Genomic DNA, 25,974 nt, shown 5'->3' on the forward strand with positions numbered 1-25,974 from the left:
GAAGTCTCATTCATTGGCTCATTCTCAAACGCCTGCAACAGTTGGCGCTGGGCCAGGTCAAAGTCAGGAGCCAGGAACTCAGTCCCGGAGCTCCTCCACGGGTGGCAGGAACTCAAACACATAAGCTATCACCTCCTGCCTCCCAGGCTGTGCAGTACCAGGAAGCTGGAGTGGAGTGAAGCCCCGGCTACAACCAGGCACCCTGATATGACAAGTGGGTGTCCCAGTCAGCATCCTGATTGCTAGGACAAACCCCTCCTTGCCCCTGAAAAGTATTTTAGGTGAAAAACATCTATTTAAGGGAAAAACTAAAAGCAGAAAATTCAAGGCAGGATTTTTTAATAAGGCCAACCACAGACTAATATTTTACTTTACACAGGAAAAAAAAAAAAGAGAGAAAGAAAAACATATCACGAAAGAACAAATTAAAACAGGGAAAATATATCAGATCTAAATGTCCAAAAACAGGAAATAAGCTGATACATGAATATATGGTTTACTCTGTGATCACTAAATCCACTTTTTAACTGCACATAATACAATCCTGTTCTTACAAAAATAAACAGTAATGCACAGATCATAAAAACTGAATGAGCCCAAATTTACCAGTAATTATCTCTACAGGAAGTGTAATTACGGAGAACTTTGACTCGTTCTTACCTCTACTGTCTGTTTTTATGATTTATTTATTTACTTGAAAAGCGGAGAGACAGAGAGGGAGGGAGATATGGAAAGGCACAAAGAGACACAGAGAGATCTCTATCTGCTGGTTCACTCCTAAAATGGCTGCCAATAGCCAGGGCTGTGGCAGACTGAAGCCAGGAGCCAGGAACTCCATCTGGTCTCCAATGTGGCAGCAGGAGCCCGAGTACTTGGGTCATCATCCACCGCTTTCCCAAGTGCACGGGAAAGCAACGCAATGGCGGTGGGTGGGAAGCAGAGCAGCCAGGATTCAGTCAGCACTCCAAGATGGAATGCCAGCATCACCAGAGCTTAGTCCGCCTGAGCCACATCAGCCCGTTTGTTTTTCTCACTTAATGTAACACTTTATCTACAATAAAAAATTTAATTATTTCTTAATTAGTCTACAAATAGAAAAATATATTAACAAGGGTGTAAGAACCATACTCACATTCTTAAAAGTAACTTCTAGGGGGCAACTGGCAGTATAAAATAATAGCACTAAAGTACAAGTCCCTTAATGATTTTAGTCTCATAAAAGTGACCTCAGAAAATAAGTAATAACATATGCAAAGATTTAGTTACAAATATGTTCACTACCCCACTATTTATAATAGAAAAACACTAAACTCATTTTGCATGTAAAAGGATAGGGAATTGTTGCTTAAATCCATAAGGCAGTCATTAACAATCTTTAGAAGAATATTAACATGGAAAACCATTCAGAGTGTATCAATAAGAAAACCTTTGACTACATACCACGTGCATGCTCACACATGAGAGACTGACGGGTATTTTCCGAAATGTTAACAGTGGCAATCCTGATGTAGAAGCAACACAGGTAGACTTTTTTCTTTGGCTTATTTTTTCTGCATGTTGGAATAATATTAAATAATATGAAAACTTAGCCAAGGTGTTATACTAAATTAAAAAGGAAGACACAAGGAAGGGCACTGTCACACAGAAACCTGGCTATTCTGTATTTCCAATGCAGCTCCCTACTGCTGCACCTGGGAGGCAGCAGGTGATGGCCCACAGGTAGTGGGGCCCCTGCCACCTACATGGGAGACCAGAATGGAGTTGCTGAATGGAGCCTAGCCTAGTCCTGCTGTTGTGGGCATTTGAGGAGTGACTGAGTAGATGGAAGACCTCCCACTGTCATTCTGTTTCTCAACTATATAAATAAATCTTCAAAAACAAGATGCAAACAAGCAGTATAATCATAATTTTACAAAAAAGTTATTCTCAGAGAAAATAATTTTAGAGGAAGTAAATACAATGAAAATATTTTTTATATGTGCTTAAAATAAATTTTTCTGAGATAGCATCATTGGGTCTTTCTGTGTTCATATTAATTTTTAAAAATTTTTTTCCCAGAAAACTTATTTAAGGTATGCTAACTTTGATGCACTTAATAAATACAACTTTAGGAACAGTGATTCCTCCCACCATACCCACCCTCCTACCCACTCTCTTAACCTTCTTCCTCCCTCTCCTCTTCCCATCCATACTTTTTACTAAGATCTACTTTCAATTAACTTTATACACATCAGATGTACTCTACACTGAGTTCAACAAATAATAGCATCATTGGGTTTTATCATTTTTATTTATTATTTAATACATCAGTACTGTATTTTCTTCTGTACATTTTCCAATGTCTCCACATTTTCCTTATTGACTGCAATGTTAGAACTATTTTTTAACATTTACTCTTTAAAGATTATTTATTTGAAAGGTTGAGAGAAAAGAAAGAGAAGGAGCAAGAGAGAGATCTCCCACCTGCTGATTCACATTCCCAAATGCCTGCAACAGTCAGAGCAGGGCCAGAATGAAGCCAGGAACTAGGAGCTCCACCCAGGTCTCCCATGTGGGTGGCAGGGACCCAAATACTTGAGCCATCACCAACTAACTGCCTCCCAGGGTGTGCATTATGAAGTAGAGGTGGGATCTAATCTCAGGTACTTGGATATGGCCTGCAGGCAGCAACCTAACCTGTTGCAACACAGTGTCTACCATACTATGTATTATTTTTTGAATGAAGAAAAAAAAGATAGAAACAAAGAGTCAGTACAGAGTGCAAGAGGACTACACAATAAGGAAAGAGTTAATTATTTTGGTATAACCTCAAAAGAAAAGGGGAAATAGCAAAAATTTATCAAACACACTTGCTGTATATCAGATAATATACTGAAATATTACAATTATTTTAATTCAACTACTACCCTTACTTTATTATTAACTTTAATTTTTTTAACCTAAAAACCTTGTATAAAGTATACAAACTTCATGCTTTTCATATATACAAATTTAGGAATACAGTGATTCTTCCAACCCACCCTCCCTCCCACCCACACTCCCAGCATTCTTACTTCCTACTAAGATCTATTTTCAATTAACTTTATACATATAATATTAACTCTACACTAAGTAAAGAATCCAACAAATAGTATGAAACAACAACAAAACTGTTCAACAGTCAAGACAAGGGCTGTTCAAAGTCACTGCATCTCAAAGTATCAATTTTACTCCCAGAGATTACCTTTTAGGCACTGTATTTGTTGTCACAGATCAGGGAGAACACATGGTGTTTGTCCTTTTAGGACTGGCTCATTTCACTTCTAAATGTTTTCTAGTTGCATCCATTTTGTTGGAAATGACAGGATTTTTTTTTTGCCACTGTGTAGTTTTCCATGGTGTACATACACCATAATTTCTTTACCCAGTCTTCAACTGATGGACATTTGGGTTAACCCCATCTCCTAGCTATTGTGAATTGTGCTGCAATCAACATGGAGGTGCAAACAACTCTTTATTAGGCTGATTTCATTTCCCTTGGGTAAATTCCCAGGAGTGGGGTGGCTGGTCATGTGGTAGGTCTCTCAGATGTCTGAGGTTTATCTCCATACTATCTTCCACAGTGGCTGTACCAGTTTACATTCCCACCAACAGCGGATTAGGGTACCTTTATCCGCACCTCTTTGCCAGCATTTGTTATTTGTTGAATTCTGTAGAAAGACATTCTAACTGAAACCTCATTGTGGTTTGATTTGCATTTCCCTGATAGCTAATGATCTTGAGCATTTTTTCACGTGTCTGTCGGCCATTCAGATTTCCTCTTTTGAAAAATGTCAGTTCAAGTCTTTCCCCATTTTTTAACTTGATTTTTTCATTGTTGAGTTTCTTGAGCTCCTTACAGAGTCTGGATATTAACCCTTTATCAGCTGCATAGTTTGCAAATATTTTCTCCCATTCTGTTGGTTGCCTCTTCACTTTGTTAAGTGTTTCTTTTGCAGTGCAGAAGCCTCTCAAGTTGATGTAATCCTATTTGTCAATTTTGGCTTAGATTGCCCACACTTCTGGGGTCTTTTCCAAGAGGTATCTGCCTATGCCCATGTCTCACAGGGTTTCCCCAGTGTTCTCTGGGTAGTAGAGTTAGGTCTTTCATCCATGTCGAGTGGGCTTTTGCATAAGGTGCAAGGCAGAGATCCAGCACCACGTGTTGAAGAGACTGTCCTTGCTCCAAGGATTGGTTTTAGCTCCTCTGTCGAAGATAAGTTGGTTATACATGACTGGACTGATTTTAGTTGTTTCTACTCTATTCCATTGGTCAAACCACCTTTTTTTTTTTTTTTTCCCCCAGCACCAGGCTGTTTCAATTATAACAGCACTGCAGTATGTCTTGACATCTGCTAACATGATACCTCTGGCTTTGTTTTTGTTGTAGAAGATTGCTTTAACTACTCAGGGTCTTCTGTGTTTCCACATGAATTTCTGCTTGGCCCAACCAACCAAAAAAAAAATTATTTTTTTCTGGTTTAGGAATTAAGGAGGAGTTGGAAGATTCCCTCCCTTTCAATTGTTTTATATAGCTTGAGAATTGGAGTTCTTTAAATGTCTGGTAGAATTCAGCAGTGAAGGGGCTGGTGCTGTGGCATGGCAGGTAAAGTTGCCGCCTGCAGTGCTGGCATCCTCTATGGGCACCTGGTTTGAGTCCCAGCCGGTCCACTTCCAATCCAACTCTCTACTATGGTTTGAAAAGCAGCAGAAGATGGCCCAAGTCCGTGGGTCCCTGCACTTACATGGGAGACCTGGAGGAAGCTCCAAGCTCCTGGCTTTGGATCAGCGCAGCTCCAGCTGTTGAGACCAATTGGGGAGTGGACCAGCAGGTGGAAGACCACTCTCTGTGTAACTCTTTCAAATGAATAAATTAAAAAAAAAAAAGAATTCAGTAGTGAAGCCTCCAGGACTGGGTTTTTCTTTGTTGGGAGGGTCTTTATTACTGATTCAATCTCTGTCTTGGTTATTGGTCTGTTTAGGTTTTCTGTGTCTTCATGGCTCAATTTTGGTAGATTGTACGTGTCCAGGAATCTTTTCATTTCTTCTAGGTTTCCCAATTTGTTGGTATACAGCTCTTTGTAGTAATTCCTGATGATTCTTTTTATTTATTTGGTATCTGTTATTACATTTCCTTTCTCAACTCTGATTTTATTAATTTGTGTCTTCTACTTTTTTCTTTTCTTTGGTTAGTTGGGCCAATTGTGTATCAATTTCATTTTTTCAAAAAACCAGCTCTTCATTTCTCTGGTTTTTTTCCTCTGGTTTTTTGGATTGTGTTTTAGGTTACAATTTTATTTACTTCTTAATTTTTTAAAAAATTTGAGAGGCAGAGTTACAGAGAGAGAGAGAGGTCTTCCACATACTGGTTCACTCCCTAGATGGCTTCCATAGTGAGAGCTGAGTTGATCTAAAGCCAGGAGTCTCCTTTGGGGCTCCCACATGGGTGCAGAGCCCCCCGAGCATTTGGACCATCCTCTACTGCCTTCCCAGGCCACAGCACAGAGCCTGATCAGAAGAAGAGCAGCCAGGACATGAACCAAGGCCCCCATGGGATGCTGGCGCTGCACGCCGAGGCTTAGCCCACTATGCCACAGCGCTGACTCTTCTAATTTTAATTATTCCTTTCTCCTACTAATGTGGGGTTTCGTTTGCTGTTTTTCTAGACCCTTGAGATATATCGACAGCTTATTTGGTGCCTTTCCAATTCTCTGATGTAGGCACAAACTGCTATAAACTTCCCTCTTAAAACTGCTTTTGCTGTAGCCCATTAAGTTTTTTTTTTTTTTTTTTTTTGACAGGCAGAGTGGATAGTGAGAGAGAGAGACAGGTCTTCCTTTTTGCCATTGGTTCACCCTCCAATGGCAGCTGCGGACGGCGCATCGTGCTGATCAGAAGGCAGGAGCCAGGTGCTTCTCCTGGTCTCCCATGCGGGTGCAGGGCCCAAGCACTTGGGCCATCCTCCACTGCACTGCCGGGCCACAGCAGAGAGCTGGCCTGGAAGAGGGGCAACGGGGACAGAATCCGGCGCCCCAACCGGGACTAGAACCCGGTGTGCCGGCGCCGCAAGGCGGAGGATTAGCCTGTTAAGCCACGGCGCCGGCCGGTATATCCCATTAAGTTTTGATGTCATATTCTTATCTTCATTCGTTTCCAGAAATATGCTGACATCTGATTTCTTCTATAACTCACTGCTCATTCAAGAGCATGCTGTTTATTCTCCATGTGTTCGATATGTCCTAGAGACTTCTGAGTTGTTCATTTCCAGATTTATTGCATTGTAGTTAGAGAAGATGCATGGTATGACTTTGAATTTTTGAATTTGCTGACTTGCTTTATGGCCTAGCATGTGGTCTATCCTAGAGAAAGTTCCATGCGATGGTGAAAAGAATGTGTATTCTGCAACTGTACAATGAAAAGTTCTGTATATATCCATTAGGTCCATTTGGTCTGTACTGTTAATTCTGTTCTTTCTTTGCTGATTTTTTTGTCTGGTTGATCTGTCCATTGCTGCAAATTGGGTACTGAAGATCCCCATTACTACGTGTGTGTGGAGTCTATGTCTCTCTTTAGACATTAACATTTCTTTTAAATAGCCAGGTGTCCTATAATTGGGTGCATATCTGCTTATTATGATCACATTTTCCTGTTGAATTGAACTCTTAATCATTACATAGTGCCCTTGTCTCTTTTAACAGTTTTTGTGTTAAAGCCTATTTTCTCCGATATTAGGATGGTTATATCAGTTCCCTTTTTTTTTGTTTCCATTAGCATGGAATATCTTTTTCCACCTTTTTTTAAAAAAAAAACAACAAAGATTTATTTATATATTTATGAGAAGCTAGAGTTATAGAGGCAGAGAGAGGCACATAGACAGGCAGAGAGAAATGTTCCATCTGCTGATTCACTCCCCATATGGCTGCAATGGCTGGAGCTGGGCTGATCTGAAGCCAGGAGTCAGGAGCTTCTTCTGGGTCTCCCACATGGGTGCAGAGGCCCAAGGACTTGGGCCATCTTCTACTGCTTTCCCAGGCCATAGCAGAGAACTGGATTGGAAGTGGAGCTGCCTGGACTAGAATCTGTGTCCATGTGCGATGCAGGCACTGCAGGCGGCGACTTTACCTGCTACACCACAGTGCCAGCCCCTTTTTCCATCCTTTCACTCTCAGTCTATGGGTATCTTTGTTGTTAAGAAGTGTTTCCTGTAGGCAGAAAAGTAGACAGATCTTGTTTTTTAATCCATTCTGCCAGTCTGTATCTTTTAATTGGAAAGTTGAGGCCATTTTCATTCACAGTTACTACTGGTAAGTAACGACATGGTCCTAACATTTTTGCATAGTTACTCCTATTATTTACTTTGAATTTCCTTTGTACTTTTACTGGGAGATTTTTCTACCTTCACATTCTTTCATAGTGATGGCCATGCTTCTGTGTTTCTGTGTGTAGCAAGCACATCCTTAGCATCTTTTGTAAGGCTTGGTGGGTGGTGACAATTTCTTTCAATTTCTGTTTGTCATGGAAGGTCTTTTTTTTTTTTTTTTTTTTTTTAATTTTTTGACAGGCAGAGTGGACAGTGAGAGAGAGACAGAGAGAAAGGTCTTCCTTTTTGCCGTTGGTTCACCCTCCAATGGCCGCCGCGGTAGCGCGCTGCGGCCGGCGCACCGCGCTGTTCCGATGGCAGGAGCCAGGTGCTTCTCCTGGTCTCCCATGGGGTGCAGGACCCAAGGACTTGGGCCATCCTCCACTGCACTCCCTAGCCACAGCAGAGAGCTGGCCTGGAAGAGGGGCAACCGGGACAGGATCGGTGCCCCGACAGGGACTAGAACCCGGTGTGCCGGCGCCGCAAGGCGGAGGATTAGCCTAGTGAGCCGCGGCGCCGGCCATGGAAGGTCTTTATTTCACCTTCATTCATAAATGAAAACTCTGCAGGGTACAGTATTCTGGGTTGACAGTTCTTTTCTCTTAAGACTTGGAATATATCTCATTCTCTCCTAGCCTGTAGGGTTTCTGATGAGAGAAGTTGGCTGTGAGTCTAACTGGAGATCCTCTGAAGTAATCTGGTGTTTCTCTCATGCACATTTTAGAATCTTCCCTTCATGTTTTTACTGTGGAGAACTTGACTATAATGTGTCAGGGTGAGGATCTTTTCTGGTCATGTCTATTTGGAGTTCTATGTGCTTCCTGTACTTGGATATCCCCTTCTTTCTCCAAATTGGAGAAGTTTTCTGTAATTATTTCACTAAAATAGGCCTTTTAGTCTATTCTCTCTTTCCACGCATTCCGGAATTTCTAAGATTCAGATATTGGGTCGTCTGATAGTATTCCATAAGTCTTAAAAACTGTTTTTAATTTTTCCAATTTTTTTTTTGTCTGACTGCAAAATTTCCAGAGATTCACCTTCTAACTCAGATATTCTTTCTTCTGCCTCACTGAGTCTGGTGTTTAGGTTTTCCACCACATTTTTTATTTGACCTACTGAATTCTTCATTTCTAATATTTCAATTTGATTTCTCTTTAAAAATCTCAATTTCATGGGAAAATTTTTATTCATGTTATGTATGGATTTCTTAAATTCATGAACTTGCTTCTGATTACTTCCAAGTAATCCTGTGATTAATTTTTTGAATTCTGTTTCTGGCATTTCATCAATCTCTTCATCTTCACATTCCACTACTGAAGTGTTGTTGTGTTCCTTTAGGGGTGCGTCATGTTGTCTTCCTTATTCTTGTTTCTTGAATTTCTGGGTTTATTTTTAGGGATTTGTGGAGATACTTGGTTTTTTTGTTTGTTTGTTCCTCTGATGACTTTTACCTTTGGTCTATTCCTCTGTGGCTTAGTGGAGTGTCTGCTCTCTCCATGCATACCCAGAGGCATGTGCTGGGTGTGGCCAGGGAGCTCTGTGTAGTGCTCCAGGGTGAGGGGAGTGTCCAAGGTGAAACTCAAGTTGGGTGTGGTAGATCTCTGTTTTTATCAGAGGAGAGGTTTTGATCAGGTGCATTGGTACGGTCTAATCATCACCTCCCCTCCTCCAAGGTGACCAATGCCCGGATGCTAGCCTCAGTGGGTGCAATATTCATACGCACTCCAACAAGCAGCACCCAAAGGATCTGTGCAGTCCTCAGTGTGAGCATAGATCCCATTGCGCTGACCCACTCCAGGCAATCAGGGAGCCCTGCCTGTTAAACAGAGGCAGAACTCTTCCAGATGCAGCTGCTTGTGGGTCCTCGGTCCAGGTAGCCTAAGTACCAGAGTCTGTGACGTGCTGGGAGGCTGGGGCACCTCCCAGTCCTCTGTGAGCACTCAGACCTGTCAATCCTCCCAGCCAGACTCAGGCGTCTCCTCGTGGCTGGTTGCTGGACACACGGACTGAAGACTGCACAGCTGTTACATCTGTCCAAGATGGTGCCCACCCTATCTCTGCTAGTTGTAGGTCGCTGCTGCCAAGGGGGTGGTGAGACAGAAATGCCCCTTTTCTCCCTCTAGGTTGGCAGGTACACTGTTCCCCGGGGGTCCAGGCTGGACTCACGCCAGGCTCTTCCCACAGCTTTATCACCAGTGGCTTGGGCTGCTGCTGCAGGCCAGCACTCACCTCACGCTCCAAAGCTGGTGCTGGGGCTCTCGGCTGCTGGGGGCCAGTGGTGTCTGTGTTTGTGCTATGCGTCTACATCCTCCATGCAGATCCACAGCATCTCTCTAACTTCCAAGGAGTTCCCACTGCAGTTTTCTTGCTAACCCTTCCCCAAGATTACACTCTGCACTTTTTTTTTTTTTTTTTTTTTGTAACCACCTTCTCGTAGACTGGAGCAGTAAGCTCCCTCCCTGTTCTGCCATCTTGGAATCCTCCCTTACCTTACAGACATCAAAATGAAGAGGTGCTACATAACTTGCTCAGAGTGAGGGTTCTCTGAAAAGTTCATAGAAAATGAAATTAAAAGGTGAGTTCAAGGACAGGTGTTCAGCCTGGAGTTATGACACTCACATCCCACAGTGCAGTTATCTGGGTTCAATTCTACGCTCAGGCTCCTGACTCTGGCTTCCTACCAATGCAGACCCTGGAGGCAGTGGAGATGGCTCAAGTAATTGGGTTCCCACTGCCCACCTGGGAGATTTGGATTGCATTCCCAGTTTCTGGCTTGGGGCCAAGATTTTGGAATGTGAACCAGCAGGCAGGAACACCCTCTACTACCCGCCCTCAAATACATTAATCCTCTTCAAAAAGATAAGCTTATTTATTTTGAAATCTAAACATATGGGGAATACACATTACACTACAATATACATTACAATACACTGAAAATACACATTAAGAAAACCTACACGTGGATTTCAAAATATTGTTGCACCCAAATAAACTCATCTTTTAATTCCATTTTCCCGTAAACTTTATGAAACATCCTTATAATCAAAGTGGCAAATGGTAGAATTAGAATTTGAAGTCCCCTATACCTCTCCACCAACCCTGCTGTCTGCACTATGGAATACATCAGCACTAGTCAACAGCCCACTCCAGCAAGCCTCAGGAAGAAAGTGCCCCTAGATGATCACATCTTACAAATGCAGAATTCTTATGGAAAGAACAACAGTAGTTTAGTCAAGGAAACACAGGGTAATTATTTGGGGGGGAAACTTGAAAAGAAAAAGGAAAGACATATAGCACCTTAAGAATAATTGGGGGGCCCAGCAGCATTGTAGCCCAGCAGGATAAGCCTCCACCTGTGGCACCGACATCCCATATGAGAGCTGGGTCAAGTCCTGGTTGCTCCACTTCCAAGCCAGCTCCCTGTTAATGCACCTGGGAAAGCAGCAGAGGGTGGCCCAAGTGCTTGGGTCCCTACCGCCCACATAAGAGACCTGTATGGAATGCCAGGCTCTTGGATTTGGCCTGGACCAGCCCTGGCCATTGATGCCATTTGGTGGAATCAATCAGTGATGGAAGATATTACCTCTCTCAAATGCTGCCTTCCAAACAAAGAAAATAAATCTCTAAAAAAAAAAAAAAAAAAAAAAAAAAAGGTATAGGGACCGGTGCCTGTGGCTTAGTAGGCTAAGTACCAGCATCCCAAATGGGCACCAGTTCGTGTCCCAGATGCTCCTCTTTTGACCCAACTCTCTTCTATGGGTTGGGAAAGCAGGGGAAGATGGCCCAAGTGCTTAGACCCCTGCACCCAGGTTGGGGACCCAGAAGAAGCTCCCGGCTCCTGGCTTCAGATGGGTTCAGCTCCGGCCATCGCGGCCAGTTGGGGAGTGAACCAGCAGATGGAAGACCTCTTTCTCTCTGTGTTTATTCCTCTCTATCTCTTAAATAAATAAAAAATCTTTTTTAAAAAAAGGTATAATTAAGGTTGGGATCCTGAAAATGAGCAAATGTTAAGTCAAAATTCCTTTTGCTATTTAGCCAGAAATGAATACCTCCTTCTCCTGGGAAGTGATACTAGCAAATTAAGTCAAGGCAATTTAAGAACCATGATTGGAATCGAGAAACAAACAAACAAAAAAAAAACCAGAATGTAAGAACAAAGCAAAGCTTCGAAAGTCGGAGTACGTTAGGAAGTCATTATCCAGTGTCACAAAGCTCTGAACCTTTGGGTACACTGTCTCTGACCCCGCCCATCGCCTGGTTTACCTTATGCACATCCTTTTGAAGACAGAGCCCCCAGCGTGTCAGCTCACTGTTGGCTGTCTCATTCTTCGAAATTCTCTGCAGCAAGCATTCTAAAGCATTGTGGTGCTGCTTTGGGCTCAGGTTGATCTGCTGGGTCAAATCCTAAACAGAATCCAAATGGGAATAGTAAGTTTTAAGTATTCATTTCTCCAGCTGAGGGTTACAAACCCCAATGTCTCTACGATGCTATCAGGAAGTGGGCACTCGGGCTTGCAGTCTAGACTGTTCTGTCCTACATCTCAATGCCAGGATTCTGTTCCCAGCTCTGGCTCCTGACCCAGCTTCCCACACTGGGAGACAGCAGTGCTGGCTCCAGGAACTGGATTCCTGTCACCCAAGTGGGAGACCCAGATTGGGATCCTGGCTCCTGGCTCCAGTCCTGGTCCAGCCAGGGCTGTGATGAGCATTTATGGATTAAACCACGTGATAGAAGCTGTCTCCCCAATAATAAAAAAAAAAAAAAAGCAAATTGTTTCCAGAAGAATCTCCTTCCCACTGAAACCAGCAGAAACTTTTAAATATCACCAAGGAAAATATCTCAGGAATACAAATGAGGTAAAAAGTTAAAATTTACTAATAAAAGAATTTTAAATATTATTGATGCTTCCTTGTGACATCTGAATCTTGTATCTTTCTCAAAGTGAATTTGAAATCCCAAGATATTCCATGAGACAGGAGCAAAAAAGAGACTTGATTATACCTGTTTAAAATTTGCGAGGAGAAATATCACGGGCCAGTCATCCAGCTTTACATAACAGAAAAGTATCTTCACTTTTTTAAAAAAGATTTATTTATTTATCTGAAAGAGTTACAGAGGCTGGTGCTATGGTGTAGCTAGGGTAAAACCACTGCCTGCAGTGCCAGCATCCCATATGGGCTCCAGTTCAAGTCCCAGCTGTTCCACTTCTGATTCAGCTCTCTGCTAAGCCTGTGACAGCAGTGGAGGATGGCCCAAGTCCTTGGGCCCCTGCACCCACATGGGAGACGCCGAGCAAGCTCCTGGCTCCTGGCTTCGGATTAGTGCAGCTCTGGCCATTGCGGCCAATTTGAGAGTGAACCAGTGGATGTAAGACCTCTCTCTCTGCCTCTCTTTCTCTCTTTGTGTAACTCTTTCAAATAAGTAAATAAATTTTAAAAAAAAAAAAAAGTTACAGAGAAGGAGAGGTAGAGGCAAAGAGAGAGAGAGTGAAAGTGAGCTTCTACCCACTGGTTTACTTCTCCAATGGCCAGGTCAAAGGTAGGAGCCAGGAGCTTCTTCCAGGTCTCCCATATGGGTGCAGGGGTACTAGGACTGGGGATATCCTCTGCTGCTTTCTCATGTACATCAGTAGGGAGCTGGATCAGAAAAGGAGTAGCCAGGATTATGGGAGTAGTCCATATGGGATGCTGGTGTTGCAGGCGGCAGCTTTACCCACTAAACCATAGCACTGGCCCCAACTATCTTCACTCTTAGGCTTTATGTCATGCTATGCTAGTCATTCGGTGTCACCATGACTTGCCAGTGTTTTAGGTATAGCAGGTGCCTGCTCCATGTGTAACTGAGAAGTATCTAACAGGTAAATGAAGAGTCGGAATCACATGGTGAGTTCTTTGTTGTTTTAGGACCAATGAACTGTATGGCCACTGTTCACTAAGTCCACGAGGTTACAAGCAGAGCACTGTGACCATAAAATTATTAGGCAACTGGGAGTCATAAGGAAGGGGACCTGACCCACACAGTCAAAGCAGAAGGACTGCAAAGTAAACATGACTGAAATCTCTTCCACGAACTTTGAGCCATACTTCAGGCTCATTATGATGCTAAAAATCCTATGTGGCATAAAAGTCCAGGACGGACAAGGGCTGGGAAGCGAGGCAGCAGAGCGTGGCCCTTCCAGAACAGGAAGAAAGCATTTGTGGAGGTCCGGCACCCACACCGCCTGGTGCACACTGCCCACCACCCCTCCCCCATCTCTGCTCTTGGCTATGTCCTACGGGAGCTGACGCAGTGTCCCCAGAGCCTCGGCATCCCATCCATGGCTCCTGACTCGTTGGTGTTGTGCCCCATCACCTCTTCCACACCTTCAAATAAACCAAAGGTTTAGGGAAATGGTAGAGCAACGTCCTCCTCTCAAGAACCTCATCTGTGGTCCCATGACCAGTCTACAATCAGCCATCTACTCAGTGAGGATGAAGACAGAGGTGTTGGTTTCCTCTTGCCTTACGATTCAGTCCCTCAAAGGGAGCTGTGACGTGCCTTTACACACGGGGTAGAGAGAGACAGGTAAGACGTTTCACAGAGAGAAGGGGTAGGAGCTGAAGAACGAATGTGCCCAGGTAACAGTTCGAGCCAGGGTCACAGCCAGAACTTGGCCTGGCACTAACTCAAACTGCCATCCAAAACGCCGCTGCTCAGAGCAGGGGCTCCCTGCCGAGAACAGCAGACTCCAACCTTCATGGCTCTGAAGTCCTTCTTCATCTTTTCTGGGATTCCAGTCATGAAGGAAAGCTCGGGCAGCAGCAAGATTTCACCTTTCAGTAGCTTTGGGCAAAGAACAGAGGGCAAAGTAAGGAATCAGAGAGAGGATGCGTGGATCCTTGACCCATACAAGATGTGCCACAGCCCAGGGCTGGCCCTCAGTGACCCGACTTGTACACTGAGGAAACTAAAACCCTGGAAATGAGGGCAGGGGATTCAAGAAGCATTTTCCCGTACTCAGTGAGAATACATATAGCCTGCCATGTTGTGGAAAGGGGCATATATTGAAATTGTCCAAAGGAAATGAAAACTAGAAAAAAAGAATTGTCTCTCTTAGGCCTCCAGACAATGGTAGGAACACAGCTGATGAGGTTGTGTGTCTCTACCTCATCTTACTCTGCTCTTCCTTTAGTCTTAGTAGCTCAGCACAGGGGAGACAAGAGACAAGAGACTTCCCCCAGCCTGTACCTGTCAAAAGAAATGTCTACACTCCCGCCCGAATGAACCCAAAGCTTTAATCCTGAATCACAGGAAATTCTCCGTTCCTTCTGTCCAAATCACTCAGGTGGCTAGTCAGCTCCTCCTTGTAGGGACTTGAGAGACAAATGAATGGCACAGCCATGAACAGCCTTCCCCAACCGTGCTGCAGTCACTGCTCTCCAGCTCTCACAGAGCTGATGGACAGATGAAGAACGGGGTGGGAAGTGCAAGCTGACCCCACTCACCATGCCATGGTTATTCTGTCTCTCACTGGGCCTGTGAATCAGCAGTGGCTGGTCCTCTTCCTTCACCGTGATCCCGTAGTTTTTGCTAAAGCAAGATGGAGGCAAGAAAACATTTCAAAAGCGACATACCACTCTAACAGCAACACAGCCCAAGTCTCTTAACAGGACTGATGTACACATCCATATTACAGCCCTGTCCAGGATCCATGGGAGAGATCATAATATATTTGTAAGTGGGAAAAGCAGACTCCTATTACACCACCAATTAAGCAGAAGAGCAATAAGGCTAAATTATAGGGTGTAGGGAATGGAGAAGTAAGATGAGACACATAACTTGAATTTTGTCTCTCCAAATGGATACCTAACAAAATCAGCAAAAAAACCCTGAGAACAATTTATATGCAGTAACTTTCAAAGGCACTAAAAGAAAACTGTAAGGGTAACATATTCAGGTCAATTCCCACCAATGAGGTGGGCCTATCACTAATTCAAGTGCTGTGAAGTGTCAGGCTGAGTGCTGTCACGGAGCTCAAACACCCTGCTGAAGGATGGGGTCCGACACCCCCGCCCCTTCTTCCTACCTGTAGTACTCCAAGAACGTGATCTCCTTGCCGTCAGACATCGTGAAGCTATCTTTGGGAGTCTTATTCCAATCCACATCATCAATGCGATAGGTACGATTGTTGTATCGGGTGATAACGATATTGCCCACCAGCAGCTTACTACACTCATCCTGGAAGTTCTCCTTGTTCTGCTGATACATGGCATGCCTTTGAAAAGGAAGAAGACCTGGGGGTTATGTCTGTTGACACAAAGAAATAATACCGGGATGGAAACTTAAAAAATAATAATTTAGGGGTCTAATCACAGTGAGCCCGTGGCACCACAAAGCTCCAATTGTGTTTTATGAGATAGACTTCTTGATTTCTTGATGCTTTTATTTTTAAACATAAAATTGTCAACAAAAATAGTGAAATAAATCATTAAAAGCAGCAACTACATATTTAAAAATTCACTGTATTCTTTACAGTACTTTTATTAAAACAAGCACGGGTTTTCATCATCACTAGGACACAGTTACAGGAGGCACAGTGAAAGCGTTCTTTTTAACGGAATTTGCCCTCTCCTAGCTGCAGGAGGACAGCACCAAACCTGTACCTATCAGAAGACACTTGGCACGATGCTAAAGATGAAGAAGGAGAAAGCCACACAGACACCTTGGGAAGAGCGCCGTGAACAGGCAACAGAGGACCTCACAGAAACCACACGGAAAGACACGCAGGGAGCCAAGGAGCGTCAGAGGCAGCTGACGGCTGGAGGAGGAACCTGCCTGGCAGACCAGCTGGGGCTGGGGAGGGAGCAACAGCCCAGGCAGAGGAAGGCAGGAAGGGGTAATCGCACAGCTGCAGTCAGGGAAGTCAGTAAGAAAAGGGAGTAAAAACTGACATTTCTTCTGGTGCAGACTTCTTCAAATCCATGCAGAGTTTCTCCTAATACATATTTTCCATGAGATTTACAAAAATCACTTAGCACTGTGATAGAACTGGGTGTTTGCCTTATACATTGTTGATGGGATGTAAATTAGTCTAGCTACTGTGGAGATTTTTCTTTTTTTTTTTTTTTTTTTTTCGATAGGCAGAGTGAGAGAGACAGAAAGAAAGGTCTTCCCTCCGTTGGTTCACCCCCTAAGTGGCTGCTACGGCCAGCACGCTGCGCCGATCCGAAGCCAGGAGCCAGGTGTTTCCTCCTGGTCTCCCATGCGGGTGCAGGGCCCAAGCACTTGGGCCATCCTCCACTGCATAAAGAACTCTGACAACTCAATCATAAACACACAAGCCGATTAAAAATAGGCAGAGGATCTAAGTAGACATTTCTCCAAAGAAGATACACAGATTGTCAACAGGGATATGAAAAGTACATGGTATCAAGGGTCACCAGGGAAATCCAAACCCAAATCACAAGAAGAAAGCACTTCACAATGACTAGCATAATTAACAAGTGTTGAAAAGAAGGCAAACTACAATCCTCACATACTGTTGAGTGGGAATGTAGCCTGGTATAATAACTGGTCAATGGTCTGGCCACTCCTTAAAAAGTTAAACATACACCCTATCATCTGTTCCTAGCATTCTGTTCCTAGATAGCTATGCAAGAAAACTAAAAACATATATCCAAAAAATACCACACACCAAGGTTCATAACAGCATTAATCATCATAGTCAAAAGGTGAAAACAGGACCAGCTGTGGTATAGCAGGTGGGGCCACCGCCTGCAGTGTTGGCATCCATATGGGTGCTGGTTCAAATCTCGGCTGCTCCACTTCCATTCTGGCTCTCTGCTGTGGCCTGGGGAAGCAGAAGATGGTCCAAGTCCTTTGGCCTCTGTACCTTCATGGGAGGTCCAGGCGAAGCTCCTGTCTCCCGGCTTCAAATCAGCACAGTTTGGCCATTGCAGCCATCTGGGAAGTGGAGCAGTGGATGGAAGACCTCTCTCTCTTTCTCTCTCTCTCTCTGCCTCTGCTTCTGCCTCTCTGTAACTGCCTTTCAAACAGATGAATAGATCTTAAAAAAAATAAATAAACGTGAAAACAACCCGAATTTCCATCAACTGATGGAATGAGTAAATAGAAGTCAGTATACCTGGGGTCGGCACTGTGGCAAGCAGGTGATGGCGCTGCCTGCCAGGTCGGCATCCCATATGGGCAATGGTTCGTGTCCCGGCTGCTCCACTTCCAATCCAACTCCCTAATATGGTCTGGGAAAAGCAGTGGAAGATGGGCTAAGTGTTTGGGCCCCTGCCACTTATGCAGGAGACCTGGATGAAGCTCCTGGCTCCTGGCTGTCTGCAGAATGAATGAGTAGGTGGAAAATGTCTCTGTCTCTCCCTCTCTCTCTCTTTTTTTTTAAAAGATTTATTTATTTATTTGAAAGTCAGAGAGGAGAAGCAGAGAGAGAGGTCTTCCACCGATGGTTCACTCCCCAATTGGCCGCAATGGTGGGAGCTGTGCCAATCTGGAGCTTCTTCCAGGTCTCCCACATGGGTGCAGGGGTCCAAGGACTTGGACCAGCTTCTACTGCTTTCCCAGGCCATAGCAGAGAGCTGGATCAGAAAAGGAGCAGCCGGGTCTAGAACCAGTGCCCATATGGGATGCCAGCGCTTTAGGCCAGGGCATTAACCCACTGTGCTACAACACCAGCCCTTCCCTCTAACCCTTTCAAACAAATAAATCTTTTTTAATATGGTAATATCCATTCAGCAGACTAGTATTCCATGATAAAAAGGAATAAAATATTCATACCTATTACTACACAAATGGATTTTGAAAACATGATGTCAGGTTTATCTGAAATGTTTGGAATATAAAATTAAGGTCTAAGGGGCAGGATAAGAAATTGGAAAGTGATGACTAAGAAATGCAAAGTTTCTTTTTGAGATAACAAAAATGTTCTAAAATTGACTATAGTGACTATAGTACAACTCTGTGAATCTGAAAACCACTGAGATTTAAATGGGTAGACTGTACAGTATGTGAAGTATATCTCAATAAAGCTATTAAAAAGATGAGGTATAGTCACATTACCTTATATGTATATTTATATTAATAGATTCATCATCTTAGTTTCTATGGGTTGAGGACTTGAGGGAAAGGGGCCAGCGTTGTGGTGCAATGGGTTAAGCCACTGCCTGTGATGCCAGCATCTCATACAAGCAACAGTTAGTGTCCTGGCTGCTGCACTTCTGATCCATCACCCTGCTAATGGCCTGGGAAAAGCAGCAGAGATGGCCCAAGTGTCTGGGCCCCTGGCACACATGTGGAAGACCTGGATGATGCTCCTGGCTTTGGCCTGGCCCAGCACTGGCCATCCCAGCCATAAGCAGGTGGGAGATCTCTCTCTCTTTCTCTCTCTGTCTTCTACCTCTCTAACTCTGACTTTCAAAATAAATTTGGGGCCAGCGCTGTGGTGCAGCGGGTTAACACCCTGTCCTGAAGCACCAGCATCCCATATGGGTGCCAGTTCGAGACCCGGCTGCTCCACTTCTGATCCAGCTCTCTGTTGTGGCCTGGGAAAGCAGTAGAAGATGGCCCAAGTCCTTGGGCCCCTGCACCCACGTGGGAGATCCAGAGGCTCCTGGCTCCGGATCAGTGTAGCTCCGGCCACTGCAGCCAACTGGGGAGTGAACCATAGGGTGGAAGACCTCTCTCTCTGCCTCTCCTTTCTCTGTGTAACTCTGACTTTCAAATAATTAAAATAAATCTTTAAAAAAATAAAGTAATAAATCTTTTAAAAAGAGATTGACAGAACATGGGGAGGCTTAGCTGGGTGCCCCTTGTTTGGTCTCACACAGCTGCAGGCATCTCCAGGAGCAACCGAGGATGTTTCTAGACTCACTTCAGTGGACCACACCACTGAGCAGCAGTCTGCTGTATTGATTTGTCATGTTTTGCTTACCCACTCATCAGCTGATAGAATTTCGGGTTGTCTCCACATATTGGCTATTTTGAATATTTTATGCTGTTCTGAACCTTGGTGCACAGTTTTGCTTTTTTTGGCACCTGGCTTCCCCCAGGGTGAGTACTCAAGTACACAGCACGGCAGGGGCACGCCGTACTGAAGTCCCAACCTCCCACAAGGGAGGAGGATCTCACAGAGGTGGCCATGTTAGCTACTGGGAAACAAGGACGCCCTCCTTGACCCAGGTCTAGTCAGGCTCTTCTGAATCCTCTTGCCAACCAGGCTGCTGCGAACATCTCTCCACTAACTGATTTAGCAAGAATGCTCTGCATATCTGGTCAAGGTCCTCATCCCCACCACCCTCCCAGGGATACGTGATTACCCTGGCCTGCCTGCACAAAGAATTCAGTCAGGTCAATTTAGCAGAAATCCCCCTGCCTGCCTAAGTTTCCCAGCTATAGTTCTCCACCCGCTGAGCTCCACTCTGCTCCTGGGCTCTCAGCACTACTTCCTCCTTGGGGTTGTATTTGGAGCTCAGTCTAATCCCTCTCCCCAACTACACATGCCCCCTGCCACGGTTCTGACATCTACAGTAATGTGCCTGAAGAAAGTTTGCCTCACTTTTTACTATGTGCCATGACCATTCTTTAACAGAAACTCTACCTAGATACATTATAATAGCAAAATTTCTGAAAGCCAAAAATAAACTTTAAGAAAATTAGAGAAAACAATTAACACTGGTAGTTGATTTGTCAGTAGAAACAATACAAGCCAGAAGATAACAAAGTTTTCAGAGTGCTTAGAGAAAGTAACTGCCAAATCCCAAATGCTACATTAAACACAAGATAAAAAGACGGTTTCAGATAAAAACCAAAGGAAGGGCGACACTGTGGCCTAGTAGGTTAGCATCCACCTGTGGTACTGGCATCCCATACTGGCACCGGTTTGAGGGCTGGCTGCTTCACTTCCAATCCAGCTCCCTGCTGATGGCCAAGGAAAGCAGGAGAAGATGGCCCAAGAACCTGGGCCCCTGCAACCACACGGGAGACCTGGAAAAAACTTCTGGCTCCTGGCTTCAGATCAGCCCAGCTCTGGCTGTTTTGGCCATTTAGAGAGTAAACCAGCAGATGGACGACCTTTCTCCATCTCTCCATCTGTAACACTGCCTCTCAAGCAATAAATAAATCTTTAAAAATAAATAATAAACTGAAACATTTATCAACAATAGATTCCCACTGCAGGACATACTATCAGTCATTTTTTTTAAAAGATTTATTTATTTATTTATTTATTTATTTGAAAGACAGAGTTACAAAGAGGCAGAAGCAGAGAGAGAGAGGTCTTCCATCTGCTGGTTCCCTCTCCAAATGGCCACAACAGCCAGAGCTGAACCTATCTGAAGCCAAGAGCCAGGAGCTTCCTCCAGATCTCTCACATGGGTGCAGGGGCTCAAGGACTTGGGGCATCCTCTGCAGCTTTCCCAGACCACAGCAAGGAGCTGGATGGAAGTGGAGCAGCCAGGACTCAAACCAGTGCCCATATGGGATGCTGGCGCAGCAGGCTGGGGCTTCAACCCACTGTGCCACAGTGCTAACCCTGAAACAAAGCTTTTCTTAACTTCAAGAAAATAACTGCTCTGGATTTATCAGGGAAGCAAAGCCTGATACATGCAATGGTTGAATACAGCTGGTGGGAAAATCAACTGAATAAATCATATACAGGGTAATTTGTCAATATACATTTAAATATCATATTAAATATGCAACTGCTCCAGATAGTTCACTGCAAAGGAAATTAAAAGGTAAATTTATTATAACATAAAAATTTTTTAAATCCATTATTTTTTCATAGTAAATATTTCTCATGGACTTTTTAAAGACCTCTCATATGCATGGATTTTAAACTTATTTTTCAATTCCATTTCCCACAAAGTTTTAAAATTTTTAAATTTTTTTTTATTTGAAAGGCAGAGTAACAGAGGGAGAGAGAGATCTTCCATCTGCTAGTTCACTCTCCAAATGGCCACAATGGCCAGAGCTGGGCCATCTGAAGCCAGGAGCTTCTTTTGGGTCTCCCACATGGATGCAGGGGCCCAAGGACTTGGGCCACCCTCCACTGCTTTCCCAGGCCACAGCAGAGAGCTGGATTGGAAGTGAAGTAGCCAGGACTTGAATTAGCACCCATAAGGGATGCTGGCCCTGCAGATGGTAGCTTTACCCGCTACACCACAGCACCAGCTCCTAATATTTATTTTTATTTGGAAGAGACAAGGAGAGATCTTCCATCTTCTCATTCATTCCCCAAATGGAAGCCATGGCCTGGGCTGGACCAGGTCAAAGCCAAAAGTCAAGAAGCCAATCTGAGACCTCCTCCATGTATGGGAGGGACCCACTACCTCAGCCATCACCTACTACTTACCAGGGGTGGCAACAGCAGAAAGCTGAACGTGCACTGAGACTTGAACTGCACTGCACTCCAAAGTGGATATGGGCATCCCAAGGGGAATCTTTACTGCTGTGCCATACACCCACCCCTCCACAAACTTTCTAAAGTCTCCCTGTATATTTAAAAGCCTCTAAGATGTTCAGTCTTTTCACCAACTACACTGTCTTTAAAACCAATAAAAGCAAACATACACGTAAGATTTCACACAAGCATTAAAAATTATACACATCGGAGCTGGCGCTGTGGCATAGTGGGTAAGGCCGCGCCTGCACAGCCGGCATCCCATAAGGGCACCAGTTTGAGTCCTGACTGCTCCACTTCCCATCCAGCTCTCTGCTATGGCCTGGGAAAGCAGTACAAGATGGCCCAAGTCCTTGGGCCCCTGCACCCCTGTGGGAGACTCAGAAGAAGCTCCTGGCTCCTGACTTTGGATCGACGTAGCTCTGGCTGTTGCAGGCATCTGGGGACTGAACTAGCAGATGGAAGATTTCTCTTTCTCTCTCTCTCTGCCTCTCCTTCTCTGTGTGTGTGTAACTCTGACTTTCAAGTAAATAAATAAATAAATATTTTAAAAAATTTATACACATCTATATTTACTATAGTTATACATACATACATTGTACATTATTAAACAAAAACTCAGAGTGTGTGTGAATATCACACCAAGTCTTTTTAAAAATATCATTACTTATCTTGATCTACTTAAAAGGCAGAGAAACTAAGAGACAGAGACAGAGAGAGGGCTTCCATCTGCCAGCTCACTTCCCAAATGCTGATGCCTGCCACAGCCAGGACTGGGCCAGGCTGAAATCAGGAGCCCGAACTCCATTCGGGTCTCCCACACGGGTGGCAATGGCAGGGACCCAAGTACTTGAGCCATTATCTGCTGCCTCCCGGAATGCATTAGCAGGAAGCAAGATCAGAAGTGGAAGAGCCAAAACTCTAACCAGCACTCTGATATGGGAATACAAGCATTCCAAGTAGCATCTTACCCTGCTGTACCACAACACCCACCCCAAACCAAGCCTTCTTAAGCACAGATTTAAGTAAAATTCTTCAAAACACAGCAGGCATATACTCCGATGCCCATCTCAGCAGGTCCTAGGGACATTCCGTTCTCTCAAGCTGCTCTACAGTTAGAAGACCACACAGAACAATGTCTGATCTGGATCACCCCCGGCGACGACTAAACCTTTCAGAGAACTACCAGCATGCTCAGGGTAGATCCCATCGACACTCACATGACATCCAGCACGGAATCATTCCGAATAACCTTGTGGGAGACATCAGCCAGCAGGAAAAGGCCTCCATCCGTCCTCCGGATGCTAGCTGCATAGCCTGGCCAGATCTGCAATCTAAACAGAGACGGGCAGTCTTTACCCCAAGGATCTAAGCAGAGGGCAGACCCCACACTGCCCTACCCTAAAAATAGGGACAGAGGCCTAGGAAAGGCCACTGTACACTTGCTGAAAAAAGCCAAACTGAAGATGAGGTTTACCTGATAACTCTGTTTACTACCACAAAATACCGCTGAGATGTTTTAACATCAACAGCATCCCAAGGTGAGAAAGGGAGAAAACGCCACCCACCTGTGCTGCTGCAGTACCATCGCACTCGTGGGGTCGTAGAAGTTCCTCCCTACAAGCTTCATATCCAGAAGCTTCATTACCCTGAAACGAAGAGCAAGAATGGGTTGTCTAGCAGAAGAAGAATAAACCACGCTCTAATACCCTTACTGTACTTTCCTCTGGAAGCCTAAAGGGTCAGAAGTGTTGGCGCTCTCTAGGCAGTACAGCTTTTAGACTGAGAACAATCTTTCCGAGAGAGAAAGAAAAATGACCACAGCATCAATCCTGGAGCATATGCAACTACGTAGTAGCTAACCAAACAATGAGCTCCACGTCCATTACTCTTCACTGTTAACCAAAAAGAACATGAGAGCCACTTTCTAAGTTTGTGAACAGCAGTATGACAAAGGCAGTTGTTTGTTCCTGAAGTTCTGATAACTACATAGAGATCTGATTCTAGTTCATTAAATAAGAGGCAGTTAGGGCATGACAGGTACCGGAAAATTCCAGACTCTCAAATAAGTTAAAGAATTATGAGCCATCTGTATTCAAAAAATGGAAGGGACTGGAAAAACTCTTCCAGGAAATACTTCTGCACACCAGCTCCAAGCAGCCCCTTCCTAACTGCACCCTCAGCAATGCACTCCAAACACTGCTTTAAAGGTCCTGGTCGAATCCAAGGGAGCCCCGTTCTCAAGTCAGCCATTCCACATCTGATTCCATATACCTGACTCTGCCTATCACTTGTAAGGTAACTTCTGAGCTAAGTTAGCACCAATGACACCCACTTGTTTATTAAAAGTTTCCAAACCCGTCTAAATATACACCGGATTGCATGCAAGCTTCATGGAGGTCACTGCAAATGCAAGGCTGAAATGAAAGGAGAGTAAGACTCGAGCTATTTTCTCACCGACGGAAAACAACGTTGTAGAAAGGAATGCACAGATCAGAGCAGGGCTCCAGGATCTTTGTCAACTGAATCTTAATGCTGATCTCGGCGTCATCGGTTTTCCTTTGGCTTTTTAACTCAAGAACCTAACAAATAAATACACATAAGTCAAAAGAAATGATAAAACCATCAAGTGATAATTTAACCCAACAGTGTTCTAGAGAACACTGGTGTATCTTAAAGCTTCCTTCAGGGTGGGTATCGGGCGCAGTTAAGATGCCACACGGGACACCCACTTCCAATTTCAGGGTACCAAGATTCCAGGGCCAGTTCTGTTCCCAATTCCAACTTCCTGCTAATGTGTTCCCTGGAGGGCAGCAGCTCAAGACTGACTTCCCAGCTCTGGCTTTGGCCTGGCCTAGTCCTAGCTGTTGCAGCTTTTGTAGTGTGAGCCAGTATATGGGAGATACCTTTCTCCTCCTACTCCCACCTTTCAAAGAAACAAATTTAAAAAAAGTTTTCTCGTGCCAGCGCGGCGGCTCAACAGGCTAATCCTCTGCCTGTGGCGCTGGCACACCGGGTTCTAGTCCCGGTCGGGGCGCCAGATTCTGTCCCAGCGGCCCCTCTTCCAGGCCAGCTCTCTGCTGTGGCCAGGGAAGGCAGTGGAGGATGGCCCAAGTGCTTGGGCCCTGCACCCGCATGGGAGACCAGGAGAAACACCTGGCTCCTGCCTTCGGATCGGTGCGGTGCGCCAGCCGTAGCGCGCCAGCCGCAACGGCCATTGGAGGGTGAACCAACGGTAAAGGAAGACCTTTCTCTTTGTCTCTCTCTCACTGTCCACTCTGCCTGTCAAAAAATAAAATAAAATAAAAAAATTTTAAAAAATCAAAAAGTTTTCTCTACTTCCGCCTCACTTTGCTGACCACAACGGCAAAATCACAGCCTAACAAGAAGGAGTTAAATGTATTTGCTGGATATTCCAAGACGGCAGCATAGGGAAAGGACTCCCTGCTCAGGGCGAAGGGAAGACAGCCACAAAAAGTGGACCAAGAGCATCCCAGGGGAGAGCAGCAGAGACACCGGCAGTGGCAATGCCACAGAACAGGGAAGCCGCGGAGCAGCCTGAAAGGTGCAGACGCACAGAAGAGCGTGGACACAGTACACGACCACTGCAGCCAGGAGCTGGAGGAAGCGCCAGCTCCAGAGAGCGAGGCGGACCACACTGCAGCGTCCCCTGCCACTGCTGACGGCTGGTCAGAGGGAGAGCCTGGAGGAGTACACTTTGAGTCTGGCCTGGAGCCCTAAGGGGGACGGGGTACAGGCCTAACCCAGTGAAAAAAAGGGCACCTTTCTCTCCCCAGCCTACACCAGTGCCTGGCAGCTGGTGGGAGAGAGCACTATTCTGACAGCAGCAGCAGCTGCGCCAGCTCCTGTGTGCACGCCATCTTGACAACAGTAGCAGCTGGGGCAGCTCAGGTGAGCGCACCCGGCACAAGGTGGGGAGAAGGTGCCATTTAGGAATCAGTAGTGGCTGCAGTGGCTCCTGTGCACACATGTGACCCATGGATTTTACCATGGGGAAAAATCCACGTTCCCCACTGACTGAGTCCGGCTGGGAGGACTGACAGAGCATGGGCACCCCAGTAGGAATGTGAGATGCATCCACCTTGCAACATATCACAGGCTCTGGGCTCAAATCACCAAGGTGCAGCACCCACCAGCAGCTGGCTCTGGGAACGTCTCTGCCTCTCCATG

At 44.9% G+C, this 25,974-nt stretch overlaps 1 protein-coding gene across 1 annotated transcript in view; it reads right to left on the minus strand.

The window, feature by feature from the left end:
• The window catches only part of PIWIL2 (piwi like RNA-mediated gene silencing 2), a 93,638-nt gene that overhangs the window by 49,904 nt on the left and 17,760 nt on the right, over nt 1–25,974 (minus strand). The window contains exons 7-13 of the mRNA XM_062199017.1: nt 24,241–24,365; nt 23,352–23,432; nt 23,004–23,117; nt 15,445–15,633; nt 14,864–14,948; nt 14,112–14,201; nt 11,642–11,782 (exon numbers count right to left, since the gene is read on the minus strand). Of these exons, the coding sequence (XP_062055001.1) occupies nt 11,642–11,782; nt 14,112–14,201; nt 14,864–14,948; nt 15,445–15,633; nt 23,004–23,117; nt 23,352–23,432; nt 24,241–24,365 (825 nt within the window). The remainder of the gene's footprint in view (nt 1–11,641; nt 11,783–14,111; nt 14,202–14,863; nt 14,949–15,444; nt 15,634–23,003; nt 23,118–23,351; nt 23,433–24,240; nt 24,366–25,974) is intronic.

The sequence above is a fragment of the Lepus europaeus genome, chromosome 8, assembly GCF_033115175.1.
Source record: "Lepus europaeus isolate LE1 chromosome 8, mLepTim1.pri, whole genome shotgun sequence".
Classification (NCBI taxonomy): Eukaryota; Metazoa; Chordata; class Mammalia; order Lagomorpha; family Leporidae; genus Lepus; species Lepus europaeus.